The 27,084-nt window shown below is 31.2% G+C and overlaps 1 protein-coding gene across 1 annotated transcript in view; it reads left to right on the forward strand.

Moving 5' to 3' along the window:
• The window catches only part of LOC145277823 (mitochondrial carnitine/acylcarnitine carrier protein-like), a 157,538-nt gene extending 147,260 nt beyond the window's left edge, over positions 1-10,278 (forward strand). Inside the window, exon 9 of the mRNA XM_080129725.1 lies at positions 9,667-10,278. Within this exon, the coding sequence (XP_079985851.1) occupies positions 9,667-9,729 (63 nt within the window). The 3' untranslated portion in view covers positions 9,730-10,278. The remainder of the gene's footprint in view (positions 1-9,666) is intronic.
• Positions 10,279-27,084: the final 16,806 nt, after the last annotated feature.

Raw genomic sequence — 27,084 nt, forward strand, 5'->3', positions numbered from 1 at the left:
AGGTTGTTAATGTGATTAACCGTAAATTTATGATAAAGCTCCTATATGTTGTAGATTTTAAACTTTCTTTTTTAATTTATTTTTAATTTTTCTTATTGTACTTAAGTGAATTTGTAATTCACGGTTTTCATATACTATTAAGTTCAATAATAGGGCAACTTGAAAGATTTTAGAGTTTCTAAATTTACACGAAATCTCATACAAGCAGTTTTTTGTCATGCGTCTTTTGGTTGGTGTTTTTGGAGTGTAGTTGCTCCTGAATAATGTTCTGATATCATATGGGCTGCATATTTAAAAAGAAATTGGGATAGGTGTGTGGTGTGCAAACTGTGATGAGTTTTTGCATGGTGTTCTTTAGTGTTTAGTCTAGATTTTCTGGAGATGATGTCATGCTTTCTGGGTAATCATTTTAGTGGAGGGTTGTTCTTAAATTGGCTATCTCCTCTTGATATTTTTTATTATTATTGCATATTGCTTTTGCTTGATGTTGTAGGCATTGGGCGATTTCTTCCTTTATGTTATATGGGTGGTGAGAATTGAAGTTCAGGTATTGTCCCGTGAAGGTTGGTTTTCAATATACAAAATACATTGAACCCTGACTAGTGTGGGTTATTAATACATCTAGCAACGATAGTTTGTTGTTATGTTTCTTTTCCATGATGAACTGAATAGATAGGTGGACAGAGTTCACATGGTCCAGTAAAATTTGAATATCATCTGATGCAGCCAGAGTATGAATGTATCATCCACATATTTCAGCCACATTGTTGGTTTTAAGGGTTTGATCCTGCTACCAATTCCTTGAAATGCTCCATGTTGGCCAGTACTGAGAAAAATGGAGATCCCATTGCTAGACCTTCTTCCTGTTGGTATATGTCAGATCCCATCATAAAGTATGTAGTTTTTATGCAGAGTTAGAATGCAGGTCCTTCAATGTTTTTTTTTTATTATTGAATTTTCACAGAGCCACTTTGAAGTAGGGGACTACTATCGAGGACATAAGTTCCAGGGATATTATGAAGGTAGATGAGTAGCAAGATGTTTGTTCACATTACACTTGAATGCATGTCAGTACAGTTGGGAAAGCAGAATCCCGGAAGAGAGTTCCAAAGTCTAGCAGTTCTGGGGAAGAAACTATTGGAGTAGAAGCACCAGCCCAAATGTAACAACAATACTCCATACATGGGCGAATGGTGGCCTTATAAAGTACAGGATACTTTCACGTGTAAGTAATTTTCTGGCACAGTAGAGAGAGCCCACCTTTTTTGCAGCAGCCTTGGCAATGCTCTCAATGTATATATTCCAGTTCATGTTCCCTGTGAATGTTAGGCCAAGGAGTTTAAAGGAAGTACTTTCAGGTAATGTGTTTTGGCCATTGCTATTGGTGGTAGAAAAGGTTTCTTGTAATTATTGAAGGAAACAAGCTTAGTCTTGGCAGCATTGAATGTGACCATCCATTTTTGTCCCCATTCCACTACAGATTGGAGGTCATCCTCTAGTGTTTCTGCCATTTCCTTAGATATGTGTTCATTTGTTTTCCCCTCATGGTTGTTATAGAGAGTAGTGTCATCAGCAAATATACCCATCTCGGAAACAATTTTATCAGGAAGTCATTTATGAATATCAGGAATAATAAAGGTCCAAGGATAGACCCCTGAGGTACTCCCGAATTTATATCATTTTGTTTAGATGTACAACCACGAGGACAACCTGGATTCTTCTCTTACTTAAGAAGGATTTAATTACATTATGTATTCTTTCAGTGATACCATATAATGTAATTTTCCTTAGCAGACCATCGTGCCATACCCTGTCAAAAGCCTTAGATATATTGAGGGCTACCGCTCTACTCTCCTCTGCCCCCTTTTTTTCTTTTTTACTCATGTTCACCCCTTACAAAGCATATCACCACTTGGACATCAGGGGCTACTATTTGGGGCTACGTCTAGGAAAGATTAACAAGATATTTATGTTACATTTAAAATTCTACATATCAGTAAAGCCAGGGAAGCAGGCAGCAGGAAGAGAATTCCACAGTCTAGCTGTTAAAAGGAAGAAACTATTAGAATAGAAAGCTTTCTGGCATCAACAGTGAAAGAGTGAGATCTTATTGCTAAGCAAGTTTGTCAGGAATATGTACGTTGAAGGGGTACAAGTGCAACGAGTTCATCAGAACACATTCCATTAAAATATTTGTAAAATAGGCACAGAGATGCAACATTGTGGCTGGAGCTTAGTTGATAAAGTGGGACCGATTAGATTGACAACAGAGAGAGACTAGTGGTAGATGCAACAGCCCAGATGTGACAACAATACTCCATGCATGGGCGAATGGTGGCCTTGTAGAGGTACAGGACACTCTCAGGTGTGAGTAGTGTTCTAGCTCGATAGAGGGAACCCACCTTCTTTGCAGCAGTCTTTGCAATGTCCTCTATGTATTTGTTCCAGTTCATACTGCCCGCAAATGTTAAGCCAAGAAGCTTGAAGGTAGAATTCGCAGGTAGGGTGCTATAAGTGGTTGAAGAGGCGTCTTGTAATTGTTAAAGGAGAGCAGCTTAGTTTTACTAGCATTAAATGTTACCATCCATTTGGGGCCGCATTCCACTATAGTCTGGAGGTCATTTTCTAACGATTCTGACATTGTCTTAGATTTATGTACATCTGTTCTTCCCTAATACATGTTATAGAGCATTGTATCAGCAAACATACCCATCTCGGACACAATATTATCAGGGAAGTCGTTTATGAATATCAAGAATAATAATGATCCAAGGATCGGCCCCTGAGGCACTCGCGCATTAACGTTATGCTGCTTGGATATACGTCCGTCAATGACAACCTGTATACTTCTATTATCTAAGAAGGATCTAATTATATTTAGTATACGTTCGGTTATACTGTATAATTTAATTTTCATGAGCAGCTCTTTGTGCTTTTGCAAGGTGGTGAACTAGTGCTTGATTAATTAAGGTCTCAAAGATTTTAGCAAAGAGGGGGAGGAGACTAATGAGATGATAATTGAGAAGGGTTATTCTTTCACCAGAATTCTTGTACACTGGTACCACAGAGCCTGTCTTCCACCTATTAGGGAAGTAAGATTCAGCAAGGCATTTATTGTAGAGCATGGAAAGTATGGGGGCTAACTCGACTGAAAATTTCTTAATTAGTATAGCAGGGATGAGATCAGGTCCACACGCCTTTGAGATGTCCAAGTTTTTTATGATATTGCGGACATGAGAAGAATTGATTTTTACATTATCATGGCTTCAGTCTGCATAGGGAAATTTGGGAAGGAATTTTTTGTTGGTTCTAATGTGTAGTTGAAGGCAAATCGCCAGGCAAGCAGTTTCACCTTCTCCATTGCCGTGCATGCAACCTTCTGGTTGTTGTTTAGTGGAGGAATTACTGATTGCCCTTTATTCACTACATTAGTATAAATTACTGATTGCCTTTTATTATAGATTTTCCAGAAATCACGAGTTCCTATCTTTTGCGATTCAATGCGTTTTCTGATTATTTCAGTATGCTTTCTTTTGGCTGTTGCTATTTCACTCTTACAATGATTTCTAGCATCTATGAATTTTTGCCTATTTGTATTTGACTTATGACGTACGAACCAGTGGAATGCATGCTGTCTTTGTGCAATGGCAGCTGCACAATCTGCAGTGAACCATGGGGTGGGGGGCTTGCTATAATATTTCCGCGTGGGAACATGTGCTTCAATGCCCGCTTTGCACCATTCAGTTTTCTCATTCGCAAACTGTTCAGCAGGAAGAGAGAAGATATCGGTCCATGGGGCATCTCGGATGTGTTCTCTAATAGTTTCTCAGTCAGCCCTGTTGTAGTACCTTGTTGTTTTGAGCAATGGTTCCTCACCTTGAGGTTGGGATTTGAATGTGATGTCAACTGATACCACTACATACAAGTAGACTGTGCTTTGTCCAGTGAATGGTATACACATTCAAAGATTACAGTTAGGATATCTGCTGTAAAACGGGCTTGCCTAAATCCATGTTGATTGTCGGTCAGAAGTTTAGCAGTTGTAAGGTGATAGACTACAGCTTGGTTAATTATGGACTCAAATATTTCGGTGAAAATCAGTAGGAGGCTAATGGGGCAATAATTTGACAGGTCAGTTTTTTGACAGAATCCTTGAAAACTAGTACCACAGAAGCAGTTTTCTGAAGTCAGTTTTTTCCATACTACTGTTAGAGTCACATCAGTGGGAACTTTTGTGAACAGGCTCACTACATCTAAGCTCACCATCCGGTTGGGATGAATGGGAGCATCATTGATTATTTCAATGAATTGAATTCTGGACATATGAGGATTTGCCTATGATTGGGGTTATTATCTTCACTAGAAATCGACTCATGCTGAGTCTCGAGTGCTAATAATGCTATCTTTATGAATTTTAAGAAGACCTTATAGATGTTGCAGTTTGTTGTAGTAGTTTCCCTATAATTTACAGGAAGCAATAGGTGTTTGATCTTGCTGAAGTAATACCTTCCTTTCTGTTTTTAGGTCGTTTACACAGCGTTTTGGTTGATGTAGCGTCCAACCTTCTTCAGGTGTATTTTGTCGAATTCAGAAATATTTCTGTTGAACTTGAGAATTTGGATGGAATTTACTTCATGGTGTAGCATGCTCTCATTCCGTCAGCCATAACTGGATATAAGTCCTAAGTCGTAATTGTATTTTTCAGTCACCCACACTGAGAATCGAACCGTCAACATTCAGGAGAAAGTCATTTTATAATTGATTTTTCCAAGTACTCTAACTAATGCACCACAGGTCCTTGCGGATACATATGTAGAAGGTAGTAGGTTACATCAATCGAAACGTTGTGCAGATGACACTCAAGATGAAAGAAATTTTCTGATTAATCTAAACAATGCAAACATTCATACTCATCTCCAACATTCAGAACTGTACAAACTTTTAATTTTAAATATAAAAAGTTTAGATATTACATTTTTCGTTAATGCAAACAATTGTGTATATTTTTTTATTCTTTTATTCAATCTTCACCCCAAACAAGGCACACTGCCACTTTGAAGTAGGGGACTACTATTAGGGACTTAATTTGCAGGGGCATTATGAAGCGAGATGAGTAGAAAGATGTTTGTTCACATTACACCTGAACTTCTGCATTGTTAGTACAGTTGGGAAAGCAGAATCCCGGAAGGGAGTCCCAAAGACTTGCAGTTCTGGCGAAGAAACTATTGGAGTAAAAGGATTTCTTACACCTAGGGATCTCTACTGTAAAGGGATGAGACTTAGTTGCTTGTCGGGTTTGTCGGGGGTAGTTACATCGAGGAGGTACAAGTGCTTGCAGTTCGCCATAGCATTCACCATTAAAGTATTTGTAGAACAGGCAGAGGGATGCAACATTTCGTCGATGGGACAGAGGCTGCAGGCTAGATGACAGTTCAGGACCTATCAGGTTGGTGACTCTCTTATGAACTCTGTCCAGGTGTGAGAAACTAGTAGCAAATGCACCAGCCCAAATGTGACAGCAGTACTCCATACATAGGGGAATGGTGGCCTTATAGAGGTACAGGATACTTTCAGGCGTATGCAATTTTCTGGCACAGTAGAAAGAGCCCACCTTTTTTGCAGCAGCCTTGGCAATGCTCTTAATGTATATATTCCAGTTCATGTTCCATGTAAACGTTAGACCAAGGAGTTTAAAGGGAGTGCTTTCAGGCAGTGTGTTTTTGGTCATTGCTATTGGTGGTAGAAAAGGTTTCTTGTAGTTATTGAAGGAAACAAGCTTAGTCTTGGCAGCATTGAATGTGACCATCCATTTTTGTCCCCATTCCACTACAGATTGGAGGTCATCCTCTAGTGTTTCTGCCTGTTATAGAGGGTGGTGTCATCGGCAAATATAACAATCTCCGAAACAATTTTATCAGGGAGATCATTTATGAATATCAGGAATAATAAAGGTCCCAGGATAGACCCCTGGAGTATTCCCACATTTATATCATATTGTTTGGATGTACGACCGTCGAGGACAACTTGGATTTTTCTCTTACTTAAGAAGGATTTAATTACATTATGTATTCTTCCAGTGATACTATACGATCTAATTTTCCTTAGAAGACCATCGTGCCATACCCTGTCAAAAGCCTTAGATATATCTTGGGCTACCGCTCTACCCTCCCCTGTTTTGTCCAGTGAACGGTATATACGTTCAGAGACTACAGTTAAGATATCTGCTGTTGAACAGGCTTGACTGAATCCATATATTTTGTAGGTCAGGAGTTTAGCAGCTGGTAGGTGTTGGACTAGGGCTTGATTAACTAAGGACTCAAATATTTTGGCGAAAAGTGGGAGGAGGCTAATGGGGCGATGATTTAGTGGGTCAGTTCTCTCACCAGAATTCTTGAAGACTCGTACCACAGAAGCGGCCTTCCAGCAGTCGGGAAAGCAAGATTCGTTAAGGCATTTATTGTAAAGTTTGGAGAGAATTGGAGCGACCTCAGCAGAGCATTTTTTATTAGCACAGCCGGTATGAGATCTGGTCCACATGCTTTTGAGATGTCTAGTTTTTTTATGATGCCATGCACCTGAGACGGGGCGATTTTCAAATCGTCTAGTGTGGCGTCTGCCCACAAAGGAAAATCGTGGAGGGAATGGTGTGCCGGATCCAGTGTGGAGTTTGAGGCAAAACGACTGGCAAGCAGATTAACCTTGTCAGTTACCGTGCAAGCAACCTCATGATTGTTTGGTAGTGGGGGGGAATCGTTGACTGCTCATTATTTACTAAATTGTTGTAGATTTTCCAAAAATCACGGGTTCCTAATTTCTGTGCTTCAATGCGTTTCCTGGTGTAATCTGTCTTAGCTGTCGCCATTACTCTCTTACAATTATTTCTGGCTTCTATATACTTCTGTCTATTTGAACTGGACTTATTGGAATTGGATTTAAAATATTTTGATATAAACTCAATCATCAATGGCATCATTATAATTTATTTTCAAATTGGCAAAAGGATTAATGATGCTTTCAGCGTTCGCTTAAAATATATAAACATAAATTGTAATAATTTATGTGTGTGTGTGTGTGCATGTGTGTGTGTATATGTGTGTGCGTGTGTGTGCGCGTGTGTGCGCGTGTATGTGTGTGTTGTGACATAATCCTTAAATTGGATTATGTATTTTAAGAAAATTTTGAAATTAAATTTTTAGGCCCGACAAAAAATGTATCGTTTTTTTTTGTTGTTGTTTGATTGTCGCCAAAAGAAAAGAGAGAGAGAAAGAGAGGCTAAACCTATAAAGAGAGAAAGAGTATAGAAGAAAGAAAGAGAGAGGTGAGAAAGACGTTCAGTGGGTGAATAAGCAAGCGAGGTGACCGGGTCACCCAGTCAGCTACACGCTTTCTAAGCCCTGTTAGTTACTAAGCGAACAAGGAAAGAAAGAGAAGAATAAGGAAAGTACGGGAAAGAGAGAGAGAGAGAGAGAGAGAGAGAGAGAGATTTTGGTACAGGACACTCTGCCGAGCCGTTGTGCTGAGCGGACTTGGAAAAATTTCCACCCAACGACATAGAAAGGCGAACGAACCGATGTCGTCGAAACAGATAATGTCAACTCCTCCCCATCAGCAATGAAAGAAAAGATATAATGCCGGGGAGAACTCTATATCAGCAGCGAAAGGAGGTGATGTCGGCGGCGATAAACGGCGAACTTTGCAAATATATATTCGAATTATAGACTAACGAAAAGACGGATATTGAAGACCTTTATTTTAACTACCCGCCCGAAACAAAAGAAAAAAAAAAGAAAAAAGTAAAAACTGTGACTCTCTTCTCTCTACATACCTCTCTTGAACTAATATTTTTTTTTTTTTTGTATCGATATATTTCTTATCGGCATTCTCAGATAGTAGATTAAGATACCCCTTCCACATACTCGTAATTTTTTTATTTTTTTATTTTATTTAATCTCCCCCCCCCCCCATAGTTTAAATTTTCATAATAAAATTAACTTTGAAACGTTATCACTGGTGCCTTCGTTACTTTCACGCGTTGTTCGTTCAAACAAGAATGCATTGTTGGATGCTATTCTTCCAGTGACCTCATCACTTGTGGCGCCTCTACATAGCGGCAATTTGGTTTTCCTCTTTGTAGTTAAAAGAGGTCTTGAGATGAATGCATGAACGTTAAATATTCATAATATTAATTTATTCAATCATACAAATCATTGCCGAGTTAATTTGGTCACATCCTATGCTCCTAAGATCATTCAGGTTGCATTTCCTTCTCTAAGTCACATTGAAGATAAAAGCATCAGATTAGCACCAGCATACCATTGCTGACACCCACTGCCTTGACGTAATTGGTAACTATCTCAAAATGCTCCTCTTTCTCAACATGCGATTCCGCTTTCATCAAATTCCTAGGAGCGTTTATACTAATGCTAAGATATACAATGCAAAATACAAACATTCCTGATTTCAAATATCGAAATAAGATGGAGGGTAGAAAGTGGTCATAGGATTTACTTTCGGATGCTTCGTAACTTTTGCTTATTTTGTCTTGTAGTCTTCACATTTCAATCCTCACATTTCAATCCTCACATTTCAATCCTCACATTTCAAAGACGATGGTCCTGACAGGGGGGGGGGGGACTGCTATTTTATCGATCAGAATCTATGTGTCTAAAACTTATTGCTAGATACGTTTTTACTTTGAAGTAGTACTTTTATTTTTACTCTTTCTTTATTTTACTTTGAGCTCCTTACATTAAGTGGCTTCATACCATGCCTGTATCAATTTAAAGAATCTTCATTGAATTTTATCCATGATCCACCAATAAAGACTTTCTGAATTTTAATTTTTCCTCAAGAGTCCTTTTAATTTTCGTAAGAGGACATAAAAGTGGTGCAGAACTGTTCTATTTGAGGAAATAATTCTTCTAATTCTTTAGAAAAAGAGAAAAGAGATAAATAATTGGATGAAAGTAAATAAAACAATAAAAGACATTCTTGAATGCTTTTTACTACAAAATCGCTAATTTTTTTTATAAGAAAACCACAATTCACTTGCCCTGTATGTATAAACTTGTATCCAAATGAAAGCAGCTCTGCTTACGAGTTAATGTACCTTTTAAAAATAAATATTATTAGTAGTCTAACCAGACAACAGTCTGAAGCCAACCATTAAGAACATTACTTTTGCACATTCATATTTCCTACATCAGATATATGTATAGACCAGAACTTTCACACTAGAGAAGTTTATCATTCACACAGATATAATTCTTTGCTATAAATTATCATTCCTATTAAACTTTTCAATTTGTGTTAATTGTTTCACGTTTGTTTATTATAATGAAATATTTCAACACCCATGTGTTGCATATCTTATCACAACACTCAATCCACAGAAGGGGGAGAGACATACTTAGTCCTTTACAGATTGATGGGTTCACTTGCACAACTCTTCAGCATGGCTAGATGAGCAAGTGTTCCACGTTGGGATTCAAACTCGATTGTTTTGTTGACAATCGGTGATTTGAATTGCATATACAGTTTCTATTTGCAGATATAGTTTTTGTATTGAACTTTCTTTTCTATAATGCTTTATTGATCTCCTCTCTTCAATCATCCAATTAAATGCTTTGGATTCACTTCGTTTTTTATCATTTTTTATCTTTTCAGGCTTGTCTCCTGTGTTATGAAGCTACCATCCGGGTACTGAACTACATTTTGCCTAATCTTTGATGACCCATTAGGGTCTTTAGTTCATGTGAAAACAGAAGATAGAAATCTCAAAAAAGTAGGCGACTATTGCACAACATATTTCGACTGCCGATATTGCTTGTGAGAGCCAAAAGTAGAATTTATAAAGAATATATCATATTATAGATAGATCATCATAGATCTGTGTGTGAGTGTGTGTGTGTGTGTGTGTGTGTGTGTGTGTGTATGTAGGTGTTATTGCATAAAAGAGGAGAGAGTTTTGTGTTGTTGAAGCGTCGATTTGTAATCATTATCCTGATATTATATGCGCTCATCCCATGTCAATACACACCGTAACATGACTGATGGATCCTTTATCTTCAAAACTTTCAAAATGATCAGTAGGAAATGATTTGGTCATATTAACTACATAAATGGTGTATGCACTAAACACTTACTAATATAACAACCTTTGCCTTATGAATCCTTTGAATCTAATTTCTATTAAGAAATATATCTGTGTAAGCATACACTGATAAAGATTTTTTTTATTTGTAATCTTTAAAAAAACAATAAACAATTTTTAAATGATATTGTTTATTTTGGTTATTGTTAGAAATTTTCTTCAGTTAGTTATTTCTAATACTTTAAGGAAAGAAGAAACTTTTGTAACAGCAACCTCCGTTTTTTTTTGTTTTGTTTTGGGGCGAAGGCAATAAAAAATAAACAAGTTATTGCATTCAAAAAACAAATGATATTCAATTATAATTACAAATACAATAAAGAGTAATACTTATGTCAGCTTGAAGTTTAGTCGTTTCCAAAATGGTTGTTCTGAAGAATGTTCTTTTGTTGAAGAAAATTAGGTAGCAGAGGTGAGGAGAAGTGTTTTCATTCATTTCAGTACATTCTTTTTGACCTCTTCTCGTCCAAGCTTCTTTTTTTAGTGTTTATATATAGCCTTTCCTCAAGTAATAGTGGGTAATTTGCATAAAGTCACTTATGCAAATTGCCTTAAAAGGTATTGTTACGAATATTCCCAACAATTTGATACATGACATTATCATTATTATTTTTTTTTCTCCTTTGGGTGAAGAAAATTAGGTAGCAGTGGTGAGGATAAGTGTTTTCATTCACACACACACACACACACACACACATACACACACACATATTGATATATATATATATATATATATCTTTATATAGTCTGGATATATATATATATATATATATATATGTATAAATATGGATATATATATATATATGGATATATATAAACATGGATATATATATATATAGGGATGTTTATATTTATATCTATATATATATGTATATATATGAATATATATGTATATATATATATGTATGCATATATACATATATATGTATCTATATATATATGTGTATATATATACATATATATGTATCTATATATATGTGTATATACATATATATATATATGTATATATGCATATATATATATATACATATATATATATATATATGCATATATATATATACATATATATATATATGCATATATATATATATATATATATATGCATATATATACATATATATATATATATATGCATATATATATACATATATATATATGCATATATATATACATATATATATATATATATATGCATATATATATACATATATATATATATGCATATATATATACATATATATATATATATATATATATATATATATATATATATATATATATATATATGTATGTATATATTCCAAAATGGTTGTTCTGGAGAATGTTCTTCTTTTGTTGAAGAAAATTAGGTAGCAGAGGTTAGGAGAAGTGTTTTCATTCATATATATATATATATATATATATATATATATATATATATATATATATATATATATATATATATATGGATATATATATATATATATATATATATATAAATATGGATATATATATACATATATATGGATATATATAAATATGGATATATATATAAATATGGATATATACATATATAAATATGGATATATATATACATATATATGGATATATATATATAAATATGGATATATATATATATATATATATATATATATATAAAAATATGGATATATACATATATATATATATATATATATATATATATAAATATCGATGTATATATCTGCCTAAAGCCGTTTGGAACGTCCGAATAACATAGGATTGACCATGAAAGTTTATGCCTCGAGGAAAAAATAAGAATCCTGAAGTACGAACACAATAATCTCCTAAACAAACGAGATGAACTGATGGCCAGATGTAGACATAAATGTAAATTTAAAATAACCAATAACTCCAGATCCGACGAACAGATAATTCTATAATGGTAAAGACACCGAATTTAACACCACTAGATTATTTATGATAAACCCTCCCACCCCACCCCACTGGCAATTATAGTGCTGTCCGGTATATACTCGATAATAACTACTTGATGATTTGTTGTCCGAAATCTAAGTTGGGTGTACTTTTTCCCGAAGTACCTGTTTATCCAAATTACTTATAAATAAATGAGATAGCTTTAAGAAAATAATTTTTCTCTGCAGATAATACATTAGTTATTAAACTGAGTTAAGTAAAAAAAGATCAAATACTAAAACTAGACATTATTAGATTTAAGAAAAATCAACACAAAACTGTAAAATAATAATTATTTTATTTATTTCTTTATGCGTGCATGAAAGTACTTTTGTGTACGGAGTGAATAAAAGTATATATTAACCGAAACTAGATACGTCCTATCGAATTGGGGGCGCCTAATATTGCAATTTTCTACTTCTTAATCAATTAGGAAGTGAAATATTAGTGAGCAAAATTACAACGACCGCTATAATCACCAATAAAATTAATTACATGAAAATATAGAAAATATTAACTACATAAGATTCAATTTTTTTTAATTCATAGTAATATATTACAAATACAATATTTAAATAAGATAATATTTAAATGTATTATAAGACAATATTTAAATGTATTATAAGATAATATTTATTTCATACTAATTTTAACATAATAACATACAGATAGTTTTAAAACTTTGTATATAAAATTTTTTTTTATTTTTATTTTTTTATTTATCTTTTAATAGACTTACTTTTCATGACTCAATTAACTATAGGACGCGAGTATAATCTCCATTTCCTTTCCCTTATCTTTCTCAGAGATTCTAGGCTAATGTAACCATATGACAGGCAGCGGTTGATCGCTGTCTCCTCTTTTTTTCTTCCTCTCTTTTTTTCTTCTTTTTTTTCCATTACGCGCTGTTCTATTTCTTTCTCTCTATATCCGTATATTTTCTCCCCCTTCTTCCTAGGTTAGTAAACGCGTGTCAAGGCATTTACGTGTAAGAACGTACATATTTAGGTGTGTGTGTGTATGTGTGTGTGAGTGTGTGTATGTGTGTTGCGTGTGTGTGTGTGTGTGTATCTGTGGTTACATCGAGCTGCCGTTTATAAGTGTCATAATATTTTTTTTCTTTCTTTTTTTCTTTTTTTTTGTTGTTGTTTTCTTTTACAAAATCCCTCCCACCCTCTCTATAAAATGTATTAAGTGGATTGCTACTACCACCCCCTCTGGTTTTTTGAGGGTCGAGGTCCGATTTTTTCTTTCCTTCTTTCAGTATCAAAAATGTAATTGTCTGGTTTAGATGCTTGAAAATACCATAAGGTTGAAATAAATTATTGCATCGACAATTATATAATTTCCGTGTTATATTTTTATGTTATTTCTCTGTTTACCACATTGAGCTCTCATACCCGGATTTCCTCTGGAATTATTCCATTATAACACTATATATATATATATATATATATATATATATATATATATATATATATAAACATATATATATATGCATATATGGATATATACGCATATATATCCATATATATATCCATATATATATGAAAATATATATATATATTCATATATATATCCATATATATATCCATATATATTTATATACACATCTATGTATATATATACCCATTTCTCTCTCTCTCTCTCTCTCTCTCTCTATATATATATATATATATATATATATATATATATATATATATATATATATATATATGTATATCCATATATTTAGCCAGTTGAGTTTAGTTTCCTAGAAGTACATCCAATGAAACAATATGTGTCTACCAAAGAGTGCTCAAAGAGCAGGTATATGAAATTTATTTATACAAACATTGATGGCTACATATGTGCATACATGTTTCTGTAATCACCCAAGAATTATCGTCGAGAACCATGTATATATACATATATATATATATATATATATATATATATATATATATATATATATATATATATATATATATATATATAAAATGGGTTAAGAAATTCCAACGAAAGAAAGATGTATATTTAAATAAGGGAGTAGTCACCAACAATGTGTATTTTTTAACATTATTTTATTATTCCGTGTCTTGGTTTTTCATTGAGAATTATGTTTGGATCATTGTAATAATGTTTTGAAGTCATTGAAATCGTTTACGCGCGTTTCAGACGGTCTGTGATGCGTCCTCGTCAGAAATTATTTTCAAATGTCAAATAATTTCTGACGAGGACGCATCACAGACCGTCCGAAACGCGCGTAAACGATATCAATGACTTAAAAACATTATTACAATGATCCAAACATAATTCTTAATGAAAAACCAAGACACGGAATAATAAAATAATGTTAAAAAATACACATTGTTGGTGACTACTCCCTTATATACACACACATATATATATATATATATATATATATATATATATATATATATATACATATACATACATATATATATATACATATTTATGCATATATATATATATATATATATATATATATACATATACATACATATATATATATACATATTTATGCATATATATATATATATATATATATATATATATATATATATATATATATATATATATATACGACGATAATTCTTGGCCTAAAGACGCAATCCCCCAACACGGGTGATTACAGAAACATATAATTATACATATATATATATATATACATATATATATATATATATATATATGCATATATATCAATATATATATCCATATATATATATATATATATTCATATATATCCATATATATATATTCATATATCCATATATATATCCATATATATCAATATATATATCCATATATATCAATATATATATCCATATATATATATCCATATATATATATATATATCCATATATATATATCCATATATATATATCCATATCCATATAAATATATCCATATATATATACCCATATCCATATAAATATATCCATATATATATACCCATATCCATATAAATATATCCATATATATATATATCCATATCCATATAAATATATCCATATATATATACCCATATCCATATAAATATATCCATATATATATACCCATATCCATATAAATATATCCATATATATATATATCCATATCCATATAAATATATCCATATATATATATATCCATATCCATATAAATATATCCATATATATATATCCATATATATATATATATATATATATATATATATATATATATATATATATTTATCCATATATATATATCCATATATATATATATCCATATATGTATATATATCCATATATATATCCATATCCATATACATATATATATATCCATATATGTATATATATCCATATATATATATCCATATATATATATATATCCATCCATATATATATATCCATATATATATATCCATCCATATATATATATCCATATATATATCCATATATATATCCATCCCTATATATATATATATCCATCCATATATATATATATATCCATCCATATATATATATATATCCATCCATATATATATATATATCCATATATATATATATCCATCCATATATATATCCATATATATATATATCCATATATATATATCCATCCATATATATATATCCATCCATATATATATATATATATATCCATATATATATATCCATCCATATATATATATATATCCATATATATATATCCATCCATATATATATATATCCATCCATATATATATATATATCCATCCATATATATATATATCCATCCATATATATATATCCATCCATATATATATATCCATCCATATATATATATCCATCCATATATATATATCCATCCATATATATATATATATATATATATATATATATATATATATATATATATATATATATATATATATATATACTAGCTATTCCCGGACACGCGTTGCTGTTGCTCAGTTTGTTAAAATGGAACACATGTGAAAGTAGAGAAAAGTTTGATTCTTTTTTTCAAGAGAATGTACAAATTATTTTTTTAACAGATGTTAAGAAAATAAACAGAAAATACTTCCATCATTACTTATGCAAAAAAATAAATAAAATGTTTATTTAGTGTTTCAATATGCTAATAAATTACGATAAAACTTGCTGAGTATGTACTGTTTTACGTGTGTTGTAAAAATGGAAAGGAAACTTAAATTTCGCTTCGTTTTAATCTTTCTTAATTTTTTAATTGTGCCCCCCCCTTCAAACGAATATAATCAAAACAGTAACATTCAACAATTGTACTTTATGTATATAAAACACAAAATATTTATTAAAAAAAAAAATTTTTTTTTAAGTTAATAACGAAAGGGAAATAATTCCATTTTTAAACGAAAAAGGCAGTTTGGTATATCTTTTTGTTATTTTTTACATAAGTCCAGCTTACCATTCACATTGGAAATGTCGCCATTTATAGGTTGTCGGGTACGTTTACAATGAATAAACACTCCAATCTAGTAGATGTATCAGAATTTTTGTAGGAATTTTTTACACCTCCTATCACGAAATTGCGAATAAAATATAAAAATCTCGTAATTTCTCTGTTAAAAGTGGGTTGTTTATTTTCTTTATGGATTATACTTCCAAAATAAACTATTAAAGTCGTTTTAAAAGTAATAGAAATATTTTTTATGTTTTAAAAAACAGTAATGAATTTTACGAACTCAATATTTTTCAATTTTTAAACTTTAAAAATCTATCAAAATTTTTCTATTGATTCTATTTTTACGATATTTTCAGGGTCAATGTGAAATTAATCTCTTTCCAATAAACCGAATATAATATTTTAGACAAACGTTTTTTTTTTTAATTCACGCCCCCCCCCCATTTTCAAGTGTCTAGTAAAAAGTAAATAATTAATTTACACACCAAAGTTTTATATATCACAAATTGAAGAGAAAAGGTCAATAAGTAATATATTCAAATTTAAAACAAAAAAGTAGTGTTTTTTTAGAAATTTACCTGTAAAGTTCGAAGTGTAAAACCTGTTTTATTAAACCACGTTGTTTTTTTTTGTTTTTTTATGAAACCTTGGTCCTTGCTCCTTTAATTGAAAAGAAAATAGGGCTTGAATTACATTTTCCGAGTAGTTATAAGCTTGGAAAGACAGGGGGTAGAATAATTCACGCCTCCCATTTTGAAATGTCTATTAAAAAGTAAATAATTTATTCACCAAAGTGTTATATATCACAAATTGAAGAGAAAAGGTCAATAAATAATATATTCAAATTTAAAACAAAAAAAAGTAGTGTTTTTTAGAAATTTACCTGTAAAGTCCGAAGTTAAAACCTTTTTTTTTTTTTAAACATGTTTTTTTTTTGTTTTTTTTAATGAAACCCTGGTCCTTGCTCCTTTAATTGGAAAAAAAAATTAGGGCTTGAGTTACATTTTTCGAGTAGTTATAAGCTTGGAAAGACGGGGTGGAATTATTCACTATTGTTCACGAAATTTCTTACACACCTACCAATCTACCCATGTTAAGAACGGCTTTCGGAATAGACACCCTTAACCATGCCAGAATACCCGAAAAATTATAAAGTTGACATGTCGAATGTGAACGATGAGTTGGACGTAATGTAAAAATGTACCGAATTTAAAAGGGAACGAAATTCAAATTTCCGTTCCATTTTTACAACCGTAAAGCAGAGCATTCTATGCAAATTTTACCTAACTTACTGTATTAATGCTATTTTTTAAGCAAGAAAAAAAAGGTAAATATCCAGATACGCTACTACAGAACACCGACCACTCTAATTTGTTTTTTTACAGGTAATGAGGTCGCTGACAACGAATCTGATAGTCAAACTTGGGGCAAATTTACCGTTTGCATGGTATTTACCCCTGAACCCACGAACTTCTTTCCACCATTTTGCAGCTTCCGTTTATGCTACGCGCATGCACGCTGTAGCATAAACGACGGCTTCACCAAGCAAACTACGTTGGGGGGAGGGGGATTCTTTTTCCAGGACATAGAATTTTCTAATTTTCAAAAATACATTATAGCGCTTTTTGGGGGGAAAATTTAAAATTAGCTAAAAAAGAAATAAAATAAGAAAAGGAAAGCACACCAAGTTGGAGTAGGGGGGGGGTAATTTATCTGGGGGGTTTTTTGCGTTTTTTTTTTACCTGGAACATAGACTTTTCAAATTTTCCGTAAGTAACGCACCGCCATGTACCAATTAGAACACCATTTAACATTTTCCGAAGATTTTACTTTGTACATTGGGGGCGCGAGCGGGGGGGGGGATGGATGTGATGTTGGGGCGCCCCCCCAACATCACCCCCCCCCAAAAAAAAAACAAATTAGAGTGGTCGGTGTTCTGTATTAGAGTATCTGGATATTTACCAAAAAAATATTTAGGTTTGGCTATAAATTCCTAAACTCATTTCACCCTAAATAATTTAGATGACTGAAATAGGAATCTAATTGAATCTTTAATTTCCTAAATAGTATGCGAGAATTCATTTTTCTTCGAGTTATATCGAATTCATTAATACGGACTTTAGAGGCTTTTTTCGTAATGTTACTGTAAAAATTATTTTTTATTGTTACAAATTACGATGCTTTATTTATATAAAAAAGCAAAAATAAATTCTTGCGTTTTTTTATTTACTACTGAAAACCATAACTTTAGTAAAGGTATTTTTTGTTTAAACAAAATAAAACATTTTCACTAAGAGTTAAGTAAAAATAATTAGTTCATTATATTCTGCGATCATTATTTGAAAAATATTGCAATTTTCATTATAATTGGTTAATTTCCTGATTTTTGGTGAATTTTTAAGTAAAGGGAGGAGTCAAAATGTGTATACACTTTGAGCGTCGGCATTCATTTTGATAGCAAAGCTACCACGTGTGGTTAATTTAAATTAAATTTCAATCACATCGTTACATTATCAATAATCATGTGATTAAACCCATTGAAAATTTACCGATATTGTAAACACATTCTGTTTACCTTAAGCCTGTAGTGTTTTTTTAGTGATGCAATGTTGGCAATTGAGATTTAAAAACAACCGCGAGATCAGGAGAAAGAAATCTCCAGAAAATCGCTAGATTTTTAACTTTTATCGTCTGAAATTTTCAAAAATCGCTAATTCCCCCCCTAACTCCATATTTTAACTTCCTACCATAAAATATTATAAATATAGTATATTCAATTTATAAAATATTCCGTGTTTTCTCACTATATGTTTCTGGAATTATATTGAAGCAGTTAGCTCCCCAGAAGGCTTACATATTTTATCAGCTAGTTTTGCCTGTTTTTTTTTCAGAGAGGGTATTTTTTTTTGCAGGAAACAAATCATAAACTCAAACTTTTTATAATAAAAGTTAAATTGAAATATACTGCAAATTAAACATCACAATAATCGTGCAAAATTGAAATTAGAAAAATAAAAAACAAAAACACTTTGTTTTAGCATATTAAAAGTATTTAGGTTGATAGATAATTAAATTCTACTGTATTGGTATAAGTTTTATTTATTATTTATTTTTTTTTGCTGTTGTTTCTTGCTTTTTACAATTTTCGACTAAATACTTCTAAACAAAACAGAGTTGCTTAGATCGTATTTTAAACTAAACTTCGGAGGTTGGAATGCCCCCCCCACCTTAAATGTACTTGGAAAAATCGATTTTATAGCGAGATTTAAGAATGGTTAGCCGAAAAAAGGTGAAAAACAAAACAAATAATCAATAAATAATTGTTACCAAAGGCAATAAATGCTACTTTTTTTACTTACTTGAATGAGTTTATTTTATGTTTTAAAGTATTTTCAAGCGCTTTTCTTTATTTTTTAATCTAAAATTGCGGGTGTGTGGGTGCCAAATCTATCCAAATTTTCTAGAATTCCCCGCTAGATTACAAACAAAGTCTCCAGATCTAGCAGGAAACCCACTAAATTGTAACACTGGTCACGTGACAGGAAGCGGTAATAAATACTTGTCCCTAAATAAAAAAATGGCGTATCGGTACAACGAAAAACACCTATTTATCATAGAACAATAAAGTATAATGTTATAATTAAAAAGAAATATATAAAAACACACATGATATAGTAAAACTATTATACCAAAACGTGGAAGCCATCCGTCCAGTGGTTTTTTAGACTATTAATTGCGAACGAACAAACAGTTACATTTATATATATATATATATATATATATATATATATATATATATAGTAATTTATAAAATATATATGGTGATAAAGTTACACTGAATATTCTGCGTTTCATCCACTATAGGATTCGTCAGGCTTATGCGCGAATTCTGTGGTTGCTTTTTTTTTTTTTTTTTTTTTTTTTTTTTTACACAGTGATCACCACTTATCAAGGCCCGGAAGCCACTCAGGGATAAGGGTTATTGCAAGTACATCACGTTAGTGAGGAGATTTTATGAAGTGTTTAATTAGGGGGGTGGTTCATTAGGAATTTGTTAACATTAGACTTGAAGACATCCAAGTTGTAGTCCGGAGGGAAGCAGGCAGACGGAACAGAGTTCCACAGGCGTGCAGTTCTAAGAAAGAAGCTTTGCTCATGAAATCCGCGTTTTGATTTAGGCACAGATATAGAGTGGGGGAAATTTTTCACAGTGGATTCAGCTAGACGGGTGTTTTTCGTGAAAGTTTGGCGAGGGGGGACCAGGGATTGGAGTTCAGACGAGCATCTGCCATGAAAATAACGATAAAACAAGGATATGCTCGCAACGTCTCTTCTGTGGGAGAGAGGTTGCAGGGTAGAGAAAAGGGCATCCCCCACTAAACCACGAAATCTATTTTGTACTCTGTCAAGGCATGATAGGCTGTTTTTGGCAGCTCCTGCCCAGATATGGCAACAGTATTCCATCCTTGGCCGTACTTGGCTTTTATATAGATAGAGAATTGCATCAGTAGTGAGATATCTTCTGGAGCGGTAGAAGGATCCCACCATCTTTCCTGCGACCTTGGCAACAGACTTGATGTACGTGTTCCATTTCAGATCAGGAGTAAAGGTCAAACCCAAAAGCTTGTCAAAACACGGGGCCTCACCCAGACGAGAGCCATCCATCACAATTGATGCCAGCTGGGGATCAGAGCGTTGATGATGTAAGGATAGGAGTTTGGTTTTAGATGCATTAAAGGTAACTAGCCACATCTTCCCCCACTGAACCACGCGCTCGAGATCAGAGGAGAGAGAATCAGAGAGAACTTCGTCATTTACAGCCTTTGATGTGTTGCCGTAGATGGTCGTGTCATCAGCATAGATGTCAACGAATGATTTAAGTATGTGTTTAGGGAGGTCATTGATGTAGATCAGGAAGAGAGTTGGGCCGAGGATTGACCCCTGAGGGACTCCAGCATTTATATTGCAGGCCTCCGATTTTTGTCCATCTACCACTACTCTTATGAGCCTATCGGAGAGAAATGATTTAATGATTGAGAAAACATTTCCAGTTATACCGTAGCTGGAAATCTTGTGAAGTAGACCCTTATGCCATACTTTGTCAAAGGCCTTTGATATGTCAAGAGCAATTGCCCTAGAAAGGAAGCCTTTGTCAAGAGATTCACTAATCCTGTGGGATATAACCGTCAGCACATCTGCGGTAGATCTTGCAGAGCGGAAACCATATTGTGTGTCACTAAGAAGGTTGTTTCTGCTGAGGTGGTTGACTATTTCTCTATTTAATATTGATTCCAGTAACTTACTCATAACACAGAGAAGACTTATTGGTCTGTATTGAGAGGGAGATGACTTATCGCCTGAATTCTTAAATACAGGGCAAACTGATGAGGTCTTCCAGGGGGTCGGAAAGCACTTCTCCTTAAGGCAGCGCTTAAATAGTTTCGTAAGTATGGGAGCAAGTTCTGGTTGAAGCTTTTTTAACACTATAATTGGGATGCCATCAGGGCCAGTTGCTTTACTGGAATCTAGGTTTTTTATTAGCTTGGCGACCTCATGCACGGATATTTGTATATTACCTAGCTTGTTCTGTGTTATAGGAGGAAATATGGGGAGTTGATGGCCTTCGTCGCATAGGGTAGAATTAGCTGCAAAGTTCTTTGCAAATAGTTTGGCCTTGTCTGACGCTGACGAGATAACCTCTGGTCCATTGATAATGGTTGGGATAGAACGCACACTTCTGTTCAGGATCCTATTTGTTATTTGCCAAAACTGGTGGGAACCAAGCCGTTGATCAGCTACCTTGGATTTAACAGACTGGGCATATAGCTCTCTTGCATTTTTTATTACTCTTTTACAGTGGTTGCTGGCAGTCCTGAAAGCAGCTTTAGTCTCAGTGCATCTATTACGTTGGTAGTTATGGAAAAAGTGATTTCTGTGCGCGATAGCAGCAGCACATTCTGGGGAGAACCATGGCTGGCTGTTAGGTTTTTGTTGGAATTTTTTAGATGGTATGAATTGGTCTATGCCTACAATTAACCATTCGGTCAGATCTGATACTATAGAGGACACTTCCTTTTTAAACATGGAGTGCAGAGGTAAATCAGATATGAATGTACGGAAGCTATCCCAGTCAGCCATAGAGTATCGGTATACAGTACGGTGGAGGGGTACGTCTGATGGCTTCTTACATTTTGTTTTTATCTTAACTGATACGACGGAGTGGTCGGAGGATCCTAAAGGAGAATGAACGGTACATGAACATAGCTCAGGGGAAGTTGAAAGAAAAAGGTCTAAGAGGCTTGCATATTGATTGGGTGTATCGGGCACACGGGTGGGTTCGCGAACAATCTGAGTGAGGTCATAAGCAATGGCAAAATCATGACAAAACCTCCCCTCATCATCTGTCTTATTTGAATGGGTCAGCCATTCCACGTTATGGACGTTGAAGTCACCACAGATGTGGATGTTAGCCGAGGGATGTGAAGACAGTATGTGGTCTATTTTCTCAGATATGCTCTTAAAGATAGTAACTCCGCTGTTGTGGGGCCTATAGAGGGCAAATATAAATGCAGTGGTGTTAGCAAGTGCAACCCTGAAGCACATATAGGGTAAATTAGGATCTTCTCTAGAGATATCCCTGCCACATGGGAAGCCATCCTTAATGTAGGCACATATTCCATGCCCATGGCGATCTTGGGAGTCAGATTTAGCTGTTAAATTGGAGTATCCATGCATTATGAACTCATCTAGGGAAGTGGTCGGCCCTATTCCAGTTTCACATAGAAATAATATGTCCGGTTTCGTCTCCTGTAATTGGGTTTCAACCTCTGGAAGGTTGGAACGTAGACCCCTGATATTGGAGAAGGAGACCTGGTAGTAGGGGTCTACGCTGGAAGATGGGGTTCTAGGTTTAATCGAGTTAAAGTTATCTTACTGTTTTGTCGAGAATTTGGAGATGATAGTTAAAGCACATAATAACAAAATACTAAATGAAAATAATGTAAACAACAAGAAAATAAACAATAAAAAAACAATAAAAAAATTGTTTTTATATATGTTGAGGATTTTTAGTTAGCCAATCAGCTTTCTAGTATCCACCGCGCCCCTTCCTATCAGCCAATGATCATGCATTTAATCGAACAAAGGATCTGCTTTAGAACGAGGTTAGTGGTTTAAGGTAGACGTTTTCCTTTTTTTATATATATATGTACACACATACATGCACATATATACATATATATACATATATGTGTGATCGTTTATGTATATTCATGTTTATTTAATTTATTTATTTGTTTGTTTTCTATTGTTATTGTTAGTTTTAAAGCTATTTTGTATCGCTATCCTAGAGTAAGTTTTATTTTGTGAACACAGTTGTTTGCTATTTCTCGTCTACAGTTTAATAGATTTTGGGGTTCTTTAAAGTACAGGATAGCAAATTTTTCATGGAGGCATAATTTACATGGGTCGTCTAAATGTCTGCACGTGGTAGCTTGTCTCATTATTTTCCATTCGACTACCGGCGAATGTCTGCTTTCTTTGAGTTCCCAGTATTTATTCGCTAGTGTTTTTTTTATTTTTGAATGTACATTTGTGGTCATAGTATCGGGTTTTGAAATCTAAGGAAGTCATGCCTATGTAATATTTCTTGTTATTCGGGTTTTCTTTCGAAAATATTGTTGCTTGATAAACTACGCTTTTTGTTAGACATTTATTTTGGACTGGGCAAAGTCTGCGGTGTCTACAGTTGCATTTATCTTGTTCGTTATTAGTATTTTTATTTATGGTATGGTTGTTCTTGTCCGGGGTTGGTTTGTTATTATTATTATTATTATTATTATTATTATTATTAATATTATTATTATTATTATTATTTCTACTAGTGTTGGTTTTATTTTTGTCATGGTGTCTACTTTTTTATTGTTTATTTTCTTGTTGTTTACATTATTTTCATTTAGTATTTTGTTATTATGTGCTTTAACTATCATCTCCAAATTCTCGACAAAACAGTAAGATAACTTTAAGGTATTTTTACTGAAGATTTTGTGTAAGGGGTTGGTTGCGGGAAAGTGTTTTTAAATAAGATCTAGTAATTTCTTGCCAAGTTTTGTTTTTAACATTTGATTGTATAGGGTCGTATACCAATATATATATATATATATATATATATATATATATATATATATATATATATATATATGAATATATATATATATATATATATAAATATGAATATATATATATATATATGAAAATATATTTATATATATATGAATATATATTTATATATATATGAATATATATATATATATATATATATAAATATGAATATATATATATATATATGAAAATATATTTATATATATATGAATATATATTTATATATATATGAATATATATTTATATATATATGAATATATATATATATATATGAATATATATTTATAAATATGGATATATATTTATAAATATATGGATATAGATATGAAGATATATATATGTATATATATATGGATATATATATATGGGTATATATAATATATATATGGATATATATATGGATATATATACATATATATGGATATACACATGTATATATATATATATGTATATATACGGTTATACATATATATATGTATATATATGTATTTATATGGATATATATGTATAAATATGTGTATATATATATGGATATAAATATATATATGTATATATATGTATTTATATGGATATATATATATATGTGGATATATATGGATATATATAAATATGGGTATATATATATACATCTGTAAACATATATATATATTGATATATATATATGGATATATATATATTGATATATATATATATGGATAAATATATAGATATATATATATGGATATATATATGGAAATCTGTATATGGATATATATAGATATAGATATAGGTATATACGGATATATATATGGATATATATATATATGGATATATATATATACGACCATATATATGTATACATGGATATATATACATATTGATATATATATATATGGATATGGATATATATATGGATATGTATTTATATATGGATATGAATATATATATATATATATATATATATATATGGATATATGTGCATGAATATATATATATGGATATATATACATATATATATATATGGATATATATGTATCGATATATATATATATATGGATATATATATATGTATATATATATGTATGAATATATATATATATGGATATATATATACATATATATGGATATATATATGGATATATATATATACATATATATGGATATATATATATGTATATAGATATATATATACATATATATGGATATATATATATATATATATATATGGATTCATATATATACATATATATGGATATATATGTATCGATAAATATATATATGGATACATGTATACATATATATGGATATATATATATATACATGGATACATGTATACATATAAAAGGATATATATATATGGATATATATACGGATATACATATATGTATATATGAATATGTATATGGATATATATATATGTATATATACATGGATATATATATGTATGTGTATATGGATATATATATGGATATGTATATATATATATGTGTGGATATATATATGTGTATATATAGATATAAATATATATATCTATGGATATATAAATATGTATGTATATATATATGGATATATTGATATGTATATATATATATGGATATATTGATATGTATATATATATATGGATATATATATATGATATATTGATATATATATATAGATATATATATATGGATATATGCATATATATGGATATATATATATATATGGTAAAAATATATATGGATATATATATATATGGATAAATATATGTATATATATATGTATATATATATATATGGATATATATATATATAGATATATATATATATATATATATATAAATTATTGGATATGTATATATGGATATATATATATGGATATATATATATGGATATATATATATATATGGAGATATATATATATATATATATATATATATATATATGGATATATGGATATATATATGGATATATGGATATATATATGGATATATATATGGATATATACATATATATGGATATATATATATATGGATATATATATATAAATGGATACATATATATGGATATATATGGATATATATATATGGATATATATATATTGATATGTATATATATATATATATTGATATGTATATATATATATATTGATATGTATATATATATATATATATATATTGATATGTATATATATATATATTGATATGTATATATATATATATATATATATATATATATATATATATATAGATACATATATGGATATATATATGGATATATACATATATATACGTATATGGATATATATATATATATGGATATATATATATATGGATATATATATATGGATATATATATATGGATATATACATATATATACATATATGGATATATATATATGGATATATATATGGATATATATATATATGTGTGTGGATATATATATGTATATATATATGGATATATATATGTATATATATATATATGGATATA

Source organism: Euprymna scolopes, chromosome 6 (genome assembly GCF_053919585.1).
Source record: "Euprymna scolopes isolate OS-2025 chromosome 6, ASM5391958v1, whole genome shotgun sequence".
Classification (NCBI taxonomy): Eukaryota; Metazoa; Mollusca; class Cephalopoda; order Sepiida; family Sepiolidae; genus Euprymna; species Euprymna scolopes.